General features: G+C 36.9%; 2 protein-coding genes and 1 non-coding gene across 3 annotated transcripts; 1 reads left to right on the forward strand and 2 right to left on the reverse strand.

Annotated features, from left to right (window-relative positions):
* Positions 1 to 1143: 1143 nt before the first annotated feature.
* On the forward strand, positions 1144 to 2799 carry LOC126799666 (1-aminocyclopropane-1-carboxylate oxidase homolog 4-like). Its single transcript, XM_050526912.1, has 3 exons — positions 1144 to 1602; positions 1943 to 2317; positions 2468 to 2799. The coding sequence occupies exons 1-3, from the start codon at positions 1144 to 1146 to the stop codon at positions 2723 to 2725; spliced, it is 1092 nt and encodes a 363-aa protein (XP_050382869.1). The 3' UTR covers positions 2726 to 2799.
* A 5281-nt stretch (positions 2800 to 8080) lies between these two features.
* LOC126798029 (ubiquitin-60S ribosomal protein L40) lies at positions 8081 to 10389 on the reverse strand. Its single transcript, XM_050524846.1, has 4 exons — positions 10158 to 10389; positions 9974 to 10076; positions 8427 to 8493; positions 8081 to 8241 (listed from the first exon to the last, which is right to left on the reverse strand). Exons 1-4 carry the CDS (start codon positions 10345 to 10347, stop codon positions 8215 to 8217), a joined length of 387 nt encoding a protein of 128 aa, XP_050380803.1. The 5' UTR covers positions 10348 to 10389; the 3' UTR covers positions 8081 to 8214.
* On the reverse strand, positions 8922 to 9071 carry LOC126801316 (small nucleolar RNA snoR145). The gene has a single exon (XR_007672810.1). It is a non-coding gene; the product is annotated as a small nucleolar RNA snoR145 (small nucleolar RNA).
* Positions 10390 to 13840: the final 3451 nt, after the last annotated feature.

Consider the following 13840-nt stretch of genomic DNA (forward strand, 5'->3'; position numbering starts at 1 on the left):
CGTTTCTTTCGATTATGTTTATATGGATGCTTGGCTTATGGGTTTTTTTTTCGAGTGGTAGCACATTGAGGATTGCAGTTGGATCAAGCCGAAATGGTCACTGATTTGCAGCTTTTTGGATCAAGAATAGACTGATTCAACAAAAAAAATAGTTTCTTCCTAGGTGCCTCCCTGTCTTTGTCCACTCATCAAAATCAATCTCTATCTCTCTATTCCACCTTTCCTCAAGTACTTTTGTTCTCTATGTAATATGGGTTTTTTGCAAGATCTGCAATTTCAGGTTTGGTGATGTTGATGGTGTTGGTCTTAATTATAGTGCTAGTGGTACCAAACATAGGTTAAGGCTTACATAACATAAGCCCAACTTCTGAAGGCTGGATTCTAGAAGAAAATAAGATGGGGTACAATAGTCCCCCGTACCAAACGTCTCATACATGACCGGACATAAGTCTTATGTTAAATTTGATTAACCACAAATAAACTGAGCCATATATGAAGGAAAATTATAATCAATGTATGTTATACATCATATATCCGACAGTCGATATTGTTTAGTAAGTGGGGTTAGAAAAATAATATTCGTTGTCAACCGTCGGATCTGAAATGTATATCATACATTGATGTATAGTAGATTACTTCTTTCACTTTTATGATTTTCTAGAAGGTTAAGCATACATAATTATTTCTTTTATTAACTTGGCCACTTTGTCAAAAGATCTTTGGTGCAAAGATTCAAAGAAATGATGGAGTAGGAGTTGATTAGTTGATTAGTTGAAGCAAGATAAGAACAAGCTGTTCGCCTTAATCTATCAAAAGCTTGTTGAAGCTGCTTTGTTAACAACCCAATTAACAGTATGCACGTTCAGCGACTTCCATCCGCACTTCCCTTCAGTATAAAACACATTACGATAGTGATATATACCTACTATTATGAGTTTCGGCTAGACAACATGCATGCGTACATTCTTGACTATTACTCTGTAATTGGAAATTATTGTTGTAGAATTACACAACTACTCATGCGTCAAATATAATCTTTCACCAGCCTTGAAAGTTGAAACTCCAGCAAAAGTATGCACGATTTTGCTCTATATATGTACCATGAGCTTGATAATACGATTATGTACCATGAAAAAGGCAGCCATGGATAGAAGTTCGGGATACGACCGAATGAAGGAAGTGAAAGAATTCGACGAGTCAAAGATTGGAGTGAAGGGCCTTTCTGACTCAGGCATCACTTCCATTCCTCGCTTCTTCGTACACCCGCCTGAAACTCTTCCTTCTGATAACTCGAACTCTACCACCAACACTGCCTCAATCCCCTTGCTCGACTTGGCCAACCTCAAGTCTCCATCCCACCGTCCCAAACTTATTCGACAAACCAAAGACGCCGCCTCGACGTGGGGATTCTTCCAAGTCATCAACCACGGTATACCACAATCAATCCTTGATGAGACAATCCGTAGCATTAGAGCCTTCCATGAACAACCGCACGAAATAAAAGCCAAACATTATAGACGCCAAGAGCACCATGGAGTCATGTACACTAGCAACAATGACCTTTACCGGAGTAAGGAAGCCAGTTGGCATGATTCGCTTCAGGTACAACGCCGCGTCGGTTCCGAAAAGGCTCGAGCTTCTTCCTTCTTTCTTTAACAAACTTTGTACAGAAATCTTTTATATATGTACGTGCTTGTTAATTAAGCACTTTACATAACTCGAGCCTCTTCATGGATCTGTTTTGATCGATTTTAATAATAAATAGAAACGGAAAAAAGGAGAATGAGGGATGCATGAAATTTCTAACTAACGTACGACATATACTCTCATATATTTCCTCTCTTAGGTTATATCTTTGTTAAAATTTTAGCGTGTTGTATTGCACGCTCAAAACTTATGGGATAAAGATAACAATTTGAGATTAATTATTGAGGTGAATTAGGTGTTTATGGCACCAGAGGAGAAGAAGGTGGAGGAGGACATCCCAGAAATGTGTCGTAAGGAGATTATTGCATGGGACTTCCATGCCACCAAATTAGCGGAGGCGTTATTTGAGTTGTTGGCAGAGGGGCTTGGTTTGGAAGCTGGGAAATTCAAGGAGTTGGGTTTTATGAAAGCTAGGTTATTCTTGGGACACTGCTATCCCAACTGTCCGCAACCAGATCTGACGCTGGGGATCAAATCTCATACTGATGCAGGTTTGACGGTGTTGCTGCAGAACCAGGTCGGAGGGTTGCAAGTGAAGCATGGAAGTGTGTGGGTCGATGTCAAGCCCTTGCCTGGGGCATTGACTATTAATATTGGTGACTTCATACAGGTTTCATTCTTTTAATTCCCAACAGAAGCTGCATATATATAGCGGTTATGTCCTTACGTATTTCTAATTGCTGAGTAAAATGACTAAAATCTCTTATATATATAAAGCTCATGTACGTAACCTGTGTAATTAAATACCTTTGCCGAGCAGATCATATCAAACGGGGAGTATCAAAGCGTTGAGCATCGAGTACTGGCGAATTCATCGAAGGAACCAAGAATCTCAGTGTTGATTTTCAGTAATGTGGGGGGTTGGAAAGATTCGGATGAATTTGGGCCATTTCCAGAATTACTATCAGCTGAGAAACCAGCCATTTATCGAGGATTCACTGTGCCAGAATTCATTCAAAGCTTTTACAGCAAAGGCCTAGATGGCAAAGGCATTGTCGAAAGAGTTACACTACACTAGCTGGTGCGTTGTGGCCGACCAGTACCCTGTCAATATATGTCGCTTAATCCTCTACGGCGTAGCCAGGAGGAGGATCAAAAAATTGAATAAAACCGATCATACGAAACACTGTTGAACCTTTCAAATAAAATAGAATAATCACATTGTTAAAATACATCTATGAATGTGTACAAGTGTGTATTTAAATGTATGTAGTTTCGAACCCTTATATCGATTTTAATTTGTTCTTCAGTCCTCATCCACATGCGCTCCTAGAATATACAGAACAAAAATACCGCAGATATTTCTATCTCGCCCACTCCATTTCTCTCTCGCCCTCTCCAAGTCGCTCTCGCGTTTAGGGTTAGGGTTTTGTGAGAAACATTTTGTGCGCCGTCCATCCTTCTCCATGGCAGCCTATGTTGCCTCCATGACTACTTGCATAGCTTCCAAGCTCTCGCTCTCAAACAACGATGAGGAGATTGCCGAGAGCAATCTCAAGAAGAGGAAGTGAGTATTTATTGCTCTCTGGTTTTACCTAGTTGGAAAACTGAACACAACTAAGGTTGTACCTTTCGATCAATTTCGTGGCTCCGTGCGTTCGATGTGGAGATTGAATGTGCCAGTGGAAGTGCAGGCGAGAGGTTATCGCTTTCTGTTTACTTTCAGGACTGAGAAAGATAAGAAACGAGTGAAGAAGGGAGGGCCTTGGGCTTATCAGCGAACCATGATTCTTATCAACAATTATGATGGCTTCTCTGATATCATGGCAATCCCACTGGATTTTGTTTGGATCTGGGATGAAACCCGGAGATTGCCGCTGGCGCTTACTACAACTCTAACTGCACAACTGATTGGTCCATTGGTCACCCAGTGTTGCAGATTGATGAGTCAGGATTAAGTCATGGTATTCCTAGGGTTAGGGTTACCCTACCCCTGCATGCTCCAGTGCGCCTTGAGCGTCGTCTCCGCATCTCGCCAAAGGAGGTCTACGGTGTGGAGTATAGGTATGAGCGTCTAGTTGGCCGGCACAAAACTTGTGCTATGATTAATCATGGAGGCCTCCCTTGTCCTCTAGAGGTTGTGGCAATGTCGAAGGAAGATGATGTTGTTCCTTCAGAGCCTCAACTAGCTATAACCCTAGTGTGCCGCCTTTGGTGTTATAGGGAACAAAGATCCCAACTCTGACTGACTTTGAGCCACCTTCAACAAGGAGAAGCAAAGGGTGCAAATTCGAACCCTAGAAACAGCTCCAACGGCGAGGAAAATCTCAGGTACTCGGCGGCGTTGTGAGGAGGAAAAAGTTGAATTATATTGCTCTATACATTCATACAAGGAGTAACTCTATATATAACCTAACTAGCATAAATTACTCTCATAATTCACTCTCGTGATTCACGCCAACACTCCTCCTCAAGTTGACGCATACATATCAACCATGCCTAACTTGCTAAGTGAGTCATAATTAGACACTCTTTTTGTGAGTCTATCGGCAAGTTGCTCTTCTGTATGAACAAAAGGAAAACTAATGATCTTCGCGTCTAACTTCTCTTTTATAAAGTGACGATCAACCTCCACATGTTTTGTACAATCATGTTGCACATGATTCTGTGAAATATCAATAACTGCCTTGTTGTCACAGTACAGCTGCATAGCACACTTAGCCTTAATACCCAAATCTTGTAGTAAATTTCTAAGCCATAGTAATTCGCACACTCCATGAGTCATACCTCTGTATTCTGCTTCAACACTAGATCGAGCTACCACTTTTTGTTTCTTACTCTTCCATGTAACAACATTACCCCCAACAAAGATAAAGTACCCTGATGTGGATCTCCGATCTGTAATATTTTCAGCCCAGTCTGCATCTGTAAAGCCACAAACTTTAAGGATATTATTGTGCTTAGAGAACATCACTCCTCTCCCTAGAGCTGACTTCAAGTACCTCAAAATCCATAGAACTGACTTTATTCACCCAAGAAATGGTAGTAGACCATGTTACGCTACAAAAGGAATTGAAATGTGCACGAAGTAAATACATGTTTTGGAATAGGGATCAGAAGAATTATGTCATTGCGTATTCAATATGGATTTGCATAGTCTTTTGATTAACTAAAAAGATGTCGTCATTACAAATCCTAAATCGATGAAAAAGATTTTTGGGAAGACACACACTCGAAATGGATCTCGAGAACTATAATATTGATAATTAATCATCAATCGGCTTTAAGCACTCTAAAAGTTAAAAGTGAGGCTTCAATAACTCTCATGATCAGTCAAAATCTTTAAAGATAGATCTGTCTTTGGCTAAATGAAAGATGACAAGTAAGTGTTGGCAAATGAGATTATCTATACAAGTGCAAAGAAGCATCATTGCACTTAACACAATATGCAAGACTTGACATCTCATTCGTTGTATAGCTTTCCGCCCACACAACAATAATACCTAAAAGTTTAGGCTTATTTAGTCTCTATACAGAAAAAAGAAAACTACATGGTAAGGATGAGCACTATCTACATGTGAGGCTTAAAGTAAATATGTAAAAGTTATCAAAGTTCCCACAATTGATGTAAAGATCAGGGGGAGGTGCAGACATCACGGAGAGTCTAGCACATATATTTTTATCTCAAATGTAATAGGTGTGTCGTGCTCTTTTTCCCTTCGACCAAGGTTTTATTTTCTCTCATTGGGTTTTGTTACTTGGCAAGGTTTTTAATAAAGCAATACCTTATACACTATTATATCTTCAACTCGGTACAAGGGGGAGTGTTGAATGAAAAACACCATTAGTGTGCATTCGTCAGACGAATAAAAGAATAAGTTAATGACGTTTATGGTCAATGGATGTAACGAATCAATTACATTATGTAGTCTTAATTATAATTTACTTCTATTGTAATCATGACCCCTATATAAAGGAAATTATCAATGAGATGAGTAGAACCAATTCCACTTTCCTTATAACACATTCTATTTATTTATTTTTGAATAAATAGCAAACTTATAATAAGAATACTTAATAAGTAATTGTTATTAACACACTATTTTCTGTTATTAACACACTTTTTGCATTATTTTATTACTTTTTAACACAATCTACCACTTTTGCTAATATCATTGGGATGTATGATTAACACATAAATAAAATTATTGATAGAGGAAGAAGATGGAGAGGTAAGGACACACAATTGTAAGGTATATAATGTATAGATGGTTTTGTAAAAAAATTCAGATTTTTCTATAATTTTGAAGTGATAAATGGAAGAGGAAGAATCAAAAAGTTTTTTTAAAATTACTCCAACTGATTTATAGCCCTTAGATTGAGATCCAATGGCTTACGGGCAACAAAATAAAATTGAAAGAGATATGGCAGACGACAGCACATGGGCTGAGATGTGGGAGCCACCTGTTGTGCGTGCATTCCTCTTCAAAATCAAAATATTCGATTCTGCGGCAAGCACACAGGTCTGTAGGGACGAGTAACCAATTGGTGTCTTCCAGTCACTCAATATCAGCCAAGAGCTACGTGGTCCTCTTCTTCGTCTCTATTGCTCTCACTTAATTAGACCATGTCTCCTTTTACCATCTTCAGTACGAGGTGTCGTCTACTTCGAAATAATTGAATGGAGACTAGTGATTTTAGAATGTACAGAAACTCGATTATTATTCGACAGTCCACTTATTAGATGTCGGTGGGATATGTTTCTCCTTTACTATTTCACACATAATATAATTTGAGTTTCCAGAAAATATAGTTAAAGATAAAAAAAATAAAAGAAGCAAAAGCAAACAACAACGACAATTTCATCGTGGGAAGACAGAAATCAAGAAGATGTGAAACAAGAAATATGGCATTATTGGCGACCCGCCATTGCAACTGAGAGTCTGAGAATCATATAGTTCAACATTCCAACGTAAGCCAAAGTATCAGAAAACTTCTTAGTTCTTACTAATTTCATCATAAATGTGGGAAAGGCATTTGGAAAGTATAGTGCCAACAATTAATTTCTTAGGCTCAACTCCAAATTGATGACTTACTTATAAATGATGAAGCAAGCTCGGGCTCTGACTTTAAACCCATACTTGTTTCCAGTCACCAACTACTTTACCTAAATAGTCCAAATTATAGACTAATTGGTTTATGTCTATCCGAGCTACAACTACTCCAGCTCCTGCATTCCAGTTCAGTTGGTAAGCCAACCCAGAAAATGTTTAGCACGCAAAATATTATCAACCAAGCTAAGGCTGGGGAAAGATTGGTTCGCTAATTCTTAAAGACATGCATTGTAATCATGTGATTTTATATCTATTGACGTATATATACCTGCGTAAGTCTACAAACCTACAATTTATGTGTGCATAAACATGCCCTATTTAGCTAATAAAACACATTTACTTTGTGAATAGGTCATTATGTCATGAATAATCGAGTTTAGGAAATGGAATCAGTAGAGTGCCCTACTCATAAAGCTAAAGTAATGTCTTGGTCTGACTCAGCACTGGCCCTGGACCAAGAGTCGATAGGCCCAATACTTGGGCCCAAAAAAGGGGGCTTTTTTATTAAAAAAATTGCATATAAAATTCCATAACAATTGATATGTAATATTGTAATTAATTATTATATCCAAAATTAATTATTTCTTCACATATTTATTAATTATTTATTAAAAGAATTTAATATATTATCCAATTACCCAATTTTAGAAGCCTAAATTATTATTAAATATGTTATTTTTTTCATTTTTGTTACTCTCATAATTTTTTCCATTTCTATGATAATTGGTTCTTGAAATCACAAATTTAACATAGAAATAATAATTTCCATTCAATTATAATCGTGAATTATTTTTTAATATATTTTTTATTTTTCATCTAGGGCCTTGGTAACCACAAGGCCGGCACTACGAATCTGACTTGCCATTTTGTAACTCAAACTCTTGGAACGTGCAGAACTACCCAAACTAATATGCTGCAAATCTTGAAATTCATGACGATGATGATTGAGAGCGCCCAAACTAAAGCTTGGAGAGGTGAGGTGCCCGTACTTGCTTTGCATGTCGTACCAAGATGAATCGAAGCTTCACATTTCACAATTTGAATAAAATTACCAAATTTAAGTTCCATTCTTGTTCAGTATTCACACAGAAACGAGCTATCTGATGTTATAATGCAAACTTAGACAACTGTGGGAAAATAAAGTGCTAATAAACTGTGCTAGCACATCCAACAACAAAAGTCAAGACCTAAGACGCAGCTTCTTTCCATTTGGTACATTTTTAACGAACTTTTATTAATTCATACAAATCATTGTCTCTTTCAATGTAATAAACATTCATTTAGGTTGTTAGATGTAGGATATTACCAAACATTAAAACTAATCAGAAAACCCACAAGGGATTAATATAAACTACAAAGATTCCACTCACGGACACAATGCATTCTGAATTAAAAAAGAAACAAGTTTAACCAAAATATAAACTTCATACTCAAGCCTAGACCGTCGCACAGTTTACTTGATCTTCTTCTTTGGCCTCAACTGCAAGAAAAAAAAAAGAATCGGTAACTTCTTTGTAACATACAGTGATCTCGATATCATGTTCATTCCACCTTAAACAACTCGATAACAACCAAAAACCCAAGACTCCCCCACTATCAATGCCATAGCAATAACTCCAATCAGGTTCTAGTGTTCTACATCAGTACCCAATAAAACATATATACCTGATTGCTGTGGCCACATTTCTTCTTCCTGCAGTTGACAGCCCTTGGGTGCAGCCGAGCATAACATCTGAAAAGCCACATGAATCAAAATTAGGAGTTGGCAACAGATGCTGGTCCAATTACAAAATACAAAGACAAGTGTCACATCCCATAACCAAAAAAAAAACCATTATCAGAGAACAAGCTATAAAATGTAACAGGAGAAGAAATTGCAGATAAACCAAAGCAATATAGGATCCAACATCTCGGAAGACAGCTGTCGGATCATATTTTGAAAAAAAAACATATTCAAAGCACAGGCTAAAACAATGCAACAGAAGAAATAGTAATAAATCCACAACAGATTTTATATTATGTCTCTGAAGATCAACAAACACAAAGAGAACTAACAGACATTGACTGAAAATTAAAGAATATTGAAGACAAACAAGGAGTATTGGAACATGGGAATTTAAATGCACGCACATATCTTGATAGGTTGCGGTTTCAGAATTCAAAATTGTAGCCAAGGGTTCAAGACACTCAGAAAAGAGATAAATCTCCGAGAGTAGTACGATGTGGCAAGTGATTCTGCGAAGGTTTGCTTTCAAATGTTAGAGAGGTCTCAATTAAAGAGTAGCTTCCCCTCCGCTGGGACCTTCGCATAAACTCTAATCGTAATGAATAAAAGATAATATTACATGTAGAAAACGTTGATCAAAAAATAAAAACCATCACCCAATATGAAACTGGGATTCAGCGATCTGCTTTCAGTATAATATACGAAGGCAAACTTGGATGATAGCACACTGATTTATACGCTGCCTCCATAGGTCCCTCGAAATGGTATCATAGAAACAAAAAGACTTAAGAAAAGCTGCACAGATGCTCAGTGAATACGAACCATAGATTTATTATTCATGTTGCAGAAGCAATCAATGGGTTTTCTCTTCTATTTTATCATCATTGCATCATTTAATGCACAGAAATCCTATGAATGACAGCATGACATTAACACAACGATGAAACCAGACAATTTCACCTATATTAATATATGTTCCTTACTAAATTCATTGGGTCTTAATAGTTTACACAAATAAAACCAGATGTTCCACTCATGAAAATCAACTGTGTGTAATAAAGTCCAGCTGACAAAGTTAATAGAATGAAAAAGTTGATATGGGGCCAAGCATAACCTCACTAGCAATTGAGATGAAAGGAGGCTAAGTAATTGTCCCACCAGCTACATAGTCGAGTTATATAACTAAAGTATGTCGATAATTAGTCATCGAACACAGTCAATAGGCAAGTAGTTACGACATCTACCGATATCTCGCAAACAATGTAACCAAAGCTAACATTTTAACCACAACAAGATGTCTCATTCATGAAAATCAACTAGTAATGCAAGCTTAGCTGACAAAGTTAATAGAATGGAATTCCATATTGGGACAAGTATAACATCAATTGCACAATGACAGCAAAGGAGGCTAACAAAGTGTCCCTAAGCTCAACCAAAAACGTATTGAATAAATAAAACAGATTTAATTAAAGAAAAAGAGCCTTACTTTCTGCAAATCATCTTCTCCTGATTGTACTTGCGAGCCAAAGCCATCAAAGAAGGCTCGATGATCCCACCGCGGAGCCTCAGCACCAGATGAAGAGTCGACTCTGCAATAGCCACAGACACCAATCCAAATCAGTTTCAAAATCAAATTCATAAGGTTGAGAGAGGGAGAGAGAGATGTCTACCCTTCTGGATGTTGTAGTCGGCCAAGGTGCGGCCGTCTTCGAGCTGCTTTCCGGCGAAGATGAGACGCTGCTGGTCAGGGGGAATGCCTTCCTTGTCTTGGATCTTGGCCTTGACATTGTCGATGGTGTCGCTGCTCTCGACCTCGAGAGTGATGGTCTTCCCGGTTAGGGTTTTCACGAATATCTGCATCTTGCGGCGGCTCACTGTTTCTGATGCTGTGGGAGTCTATATTCGGAGCCTCGGGGTTTTATAAGCTTTTGCTAGGGTTGCAATCCCCTTAGTCCCTTACCGGATATGTATAAGCTGGGCCATTATTACCCGGCCCATGGTGGGTGGAGTGTACGATATAGAATGAATTTTCTATTGTTCCATACTTCCATTAGCTTTTTATTTATCATCCCACTGTTTGTGTCCAAAATGATGCAGAGAATCCAACCCAAGAACGACTCGTTTGAGTTGTTTACTCGAACAAAACCAGTTTGTAGTCCTAACTTTCAACAGTGTCAATTTGCTACTCTGTTATGTGTATAATTCAGACTAGGTAATAGGCCCGTGCTTGCCGCGGGTTTCTCAAATTGGCATGGAAGTTAAACTGGCTTTGATAATTGCATAACTGTAATATACACATTTGATATTATTCATCACGATATATGTTTGTCATAGTAGCTGTACATATATCATACAGAAATGTTGAATCAGGAATGGTCTTTATAACTAATAGCTTATGCGAAAGATTACCCAAAACAGTACTGTACATCAAAGTTGTGATGGTTAGGATACTAAGCAAGTTACTCCAGATCAGTTGGAATGAGAGCATCACTACCAGCTTCATTTAGTGTAGTTGTTTCATAACACATGCCATCATGGCCATACATGCAACATAGGCATGTAAATGTGGTTATTGGTGTAGTAATATAGTGCAGTAAAGAACCATTTTATGCTTGAAGAGCATATATGATGAAAGGAATTTAGGGATCATCAGAAACAATCATAGAACTTGATGAATCACATATTAAATAAATTCTCAATTTCTCTAGAAGCAAGGTCTTCTATGTACTTTATAACTGGAAACAAAAAACCACCACCCTGCAAAGCAGTCAAAACCTCTACTTTTGTCTAAAAAGAGTCACGTACTGTAACAAACAAAATGACAATTCATGTCCAAATTAAAAAATGGCAACAGATTAAATGGCCCTCTTATATACTTTTCCTTTTTCCTCAAGGAGATAGATTGCAGCGGGATTATAATCCAAACACATACCCAAAATTGAAAGATATAACAGAGAAGCAATTGATCATTTGATTAAAGTGTAGAAACACCGATATCACATTAATCAGAAATGGGCAAGAACTATGCAGAATATACCAATATTGTTGCGTCTAAAGTTGTTTATGTATACAAAGCCTTACAATCCAAACAATTAATAAACAATTACCCAACCTGATTTGTGCCCGGGATGTCCTCAATGTAAACCCAACGTTTAAGTGCATTTGATTCACTAAGCAAAAAAGATAAAATATATTTTTTAGTTTTTGGCTTTTAGTCTAATGCGGTTATCTGTCAACTACACCGGTGTAATTATAAGCTTTGTCCAAAGCAGCATTTCAGTTTTCACACAATGCCATAATACAGACATTAAAGGACATTAAGTTATAGACTAAAAGAAATAACCAACATAGTGCGTCACCTTTATTTGTCCGTTGATAAGTATCCGGAGAATAAATAAGTTCAAAGAAGCAGGATTAAGGAGTTAAGTAGAAGGATATATAATACAATCATTTTCAGTGGAGAACTGGAGATATAAATGGCAAATATATATACCAAAGTTTTATGGACGTATCCTTGCACATGTGCTGTGTGAATCATTCTAATCCTCTGTTGGTTCTTACTTTTGGACACGAAATCTGGTGAGTATTAGCACTCATGGGCAAAAAATTCCCAGAGCTGTAACTATCTTTAAATTTTCTAGTCAAGACCGGCTTCAATAAGTCTTCTTAGATTTCACAATCCTCTTCTTCTGGAGCATCATTATGCATGGTAATCAGACATGGACACTTAAAAACAAAAGGCATCACCATTACATCTAACATAAACTTTCTCATTACTGTATCATGTCCTAGCATGATGTACAGAAGTACTACAAGATATTTCCATGAATTTCTCAGACACAATATAACCATGATGACTATATATTTCCTTATAAGTTAAAAATTAATATTTATATGTTAATCAGTGGAATAGAATACATATAAGTGTGTGTGTGTGTGTGAGAAACATAAACCAATTAGTTTCCACTTTCCAATCATCTTTCAATTCAATAACTAAAAGAAGATTGAAACCCATATAGCAAAGAACAAATATGAGTCCATCCTCTTCTGGAAATTAAAAGTAAATTCACTGTTCATTAGAGAATTAAATCGATTAGAACAAACTGAGACAAAAAAAAAATTGAATGGGCTGCAAAATAAGTGTAATTATGAATAAAATCTCTTTACCCCCAACTTCAAAAAGTAGTAATATTAAAAGAACAGTAAAAACACAAAAAACAACAATAATACTCTCCACTACCAGCGAAACGCCTAAATGGTACATATACAATGGGGACAACATCTTTGTCTATGGCAAATCTACTAGTTAGGGACAAAAGAGAGTTTGCCGTCCTAAAATAGAGACATGGACACAGAATTTGTCTCCATTTGTGGAGAAGTATCAATTTTCCGACTAACACATGCATAATTTGTTTCAAAATTTTGACAATGTCCTTAATTTGGCACGGACATATCATAACTTTGTCCCCAATTTGTGATTACTGTTGAGTTAGCCACGAACACGCGTGTGCAAGTCCCCATATTTTAATTACTATTGACTTCGGATACAACAACATAAGTATAATCGTCCCCAACTTTCAATTATTGGTTAGTTTTATATCGGAACTTCAACGGCCGTCCCCATACATTTTGTAAATATGATAAAATGTATTTATGATTAGTGACGTTTTCAATGTCCGTACCCAATTTAAATATAAAAAAAATAAAATTAAAATTTCGTTGAAATTGTATACGATTACTCCGTCCCCCTTTTTCCTCTTATGTAATAAATAAAGAATTAAAGTAAGGGATCCATAGTAAAAAAAATTGGTGAATCTAAATTGTAATTGAGATATTAAACACCTGGTTCTGGTACTAAGACTGACAAAAACACGAAACCCTTAGTTTTATCGACTTCCTTTTCCGTATGACCTCTATATAATATAAACAAAAAAATCTCACGTTCTTTACAGTTGGGCTCATAATTAATGACATAGAAAGTAACTTCTAGATGATGTTGAAATGTCATTCAAAGCATAGAATACATTACTAGTAGGTAAATGAGGGGGTCGGTATTTGTCTTCCATGGCTATCTTGATGTACATAGTGAAACTATACTAACCCTTCCGTCCCCATATTGAGGTGAAATGAGGGATACGGTTTTTTCCTTCCGTGGCATATTGGAACACATTTCTCCGATACAAACAAGGGAAACAATGTACTGTTCATTAAGTTTGTCCCCTTTTGTACCAATTAGAGCACTAAAAATAGAGAATCTTGTACTCGGCGGCAAAAAAACCAATTTAAACCTTAAATTGACAATTAATTTAATAATTAATTAATGGTAAATCATAATTTCCGAAATAAGAGTAAT

Source organism: Argentina anserina, chromosome 6, assembly GCF_933775445.1.
Source record: "Argentina anserina chromosome 6, drPotAnse1.1, whole genome shotgun sequence".
Taxonomy (NCBI): Eukaryota; Viridiplantae; Streptophyta; class Magnoliopsida; order Rosales; family Rosaceae; genus Argentina; species Argentina anserina.